The following is a 1,310-nucleotide window of genomic DNA, read 5'->3' as shown; positions in this document are numbered from 1 at the left end:
TCCGCTCTCATAGCAATCCCTCTCTCTCTATATTATATGGGTTTTCCTTGTTCTTGGTTTCCAGTTGAAAATAAATAGACACAAACAATTGACTCTGATTTCCCTGCAGCCTGGCACGGTGCGGGTTAAGCAGACCGGGGGGGGGCGTGGCCACTGACGCTACGCTGTCAATCACACGGCTGGGGCCAGAGAAGGGGCGGTGACGTACGCGGTGGGCTGAGTGAAGGGGCGGGGCCTGCAGCCCGGCTAGCGAGCGGGGATCCCGGTGCCAGTTGTCCGGCTGTCCGATGAGGGCTCCTCCCCCCGGCTTGTCACTGCCAGCCTGTCCGGCGGGGCCGTCCTGGGCAGAGATGGTGGCCAAAGACTTTAAGCGGTGAGTGATGGGGAGGCGCGGGATGAGGAGGGGGAGATCGGGACGGGGAGGGAGGAAGATGGGGATCAGGATGAGGAGGGGGGGCAGCGTGCTGCCTGTGCTAGCTGCTCCCCACCCTGGCAGCACAGGAGGCAGCTCATTCATTCTCAGGCTGCCCACACTGGCACATTGGCTGATGCCCCTATTGGGAGATGTGGCTCATTGACAGCCTGGCGCCTGCCAGCATTGCCGGAGGCGTTGCTGCTCCTTTAATAGCCCATGAGACCGGCAGATGGTGGGCAGACATTGCACTGTGAATGAGGGGCATGTCCCCCAAAATGAGTCGTGTGCCATTGCTGGTGTCCGCCGTAATCGTCATCAAATTTCGCTCGTTCGCTTGCTCTCTTTATTGAAAAGAGAACGATCGTCCGCTGGTCGCAATGACCGTTCTTGCTGATGGGGGGGGGAAGCAAATCTCTGCGCAACAGTTGTCGCTCTCCACGGTCGCAATTGGTCGCTGTCGCAGGTGACGCTTGAAACGGTCGCCTTACCTACCTTAAAGCTCAATTCCGGGCAAAAGTTGACATCTATGCCGGCGATCCAGTGCCCTACACCATACACGACATTACTCCCTGTCCCGGAGACCGGACACGTTTGCATGCTTGTTATCTTAATAGTGACCGGTCACCTCTCCGCCCCCTCACGTGTAGTTCTGCAGGTATATGCGTCAGCATGAGGAGCGTTGTGGGCATGATTATTGCAATGGCGCTAGGTTCAGCCTGAATGATGATGATGTGCGGCAGAGCTAGAAACTGCCCACGTCTCCGCCTATGTACAGGAATCATGGGGTAGTTCTGGAAACATTGAGGACGTGACGCGGCGCCGCTGCGCGGACCCTTCTCCAGGCATAGCTGAGAAATCGGTGGCATGATGATGTCATAGAAAACAATATATATAA

General features: G+C 56.9%; 1 protein-coding gene across 1 annotated transcript in view; it reads left to right on the top strand.

Annotated features, from left to right (window-relative positions):
• The first annotated feature begins 226 nt into the window (after positions 1–226).
• The window catches only part of MMD (monocyte to macrophage differentiation associated), a 44,821-nt gene continuing 43,737 nt past the window's right edge, over positions 227–1,310 (top strand). The window contains exon 1 of the mRNA XM_018554092.1: positions 227–373. Within this exon, the coding sequence (XP_018409594.1) occupies positions 288–373 (86 nt within the window). The 5' untranslated portion in view covers positions 227–287. The remainder of the gene's footprint in view (positions 374–1,310) is intronic.

Source organism: Nanorana parkeri, unplaced genomic scaffold (assembly GCF_000935625.1).
Source record: "Nanorana parkeri isolate BGI_ZX_2015 unplaced genomic scaffold, ASM93562v1 scaffold141, whole genome shotgun sequence".
Lineage (NCBI taxonomy): Eukaryota > Metazoa > Chordata > Amphibia > Anura > Dicroglossidae > Nanorana > Nanorana parkeri.
The sequence above is the reverse complement of the archived record's forward strand: the minus strand, read 5'-3'. Positions and strand labels throughout refer to the sequence as shown.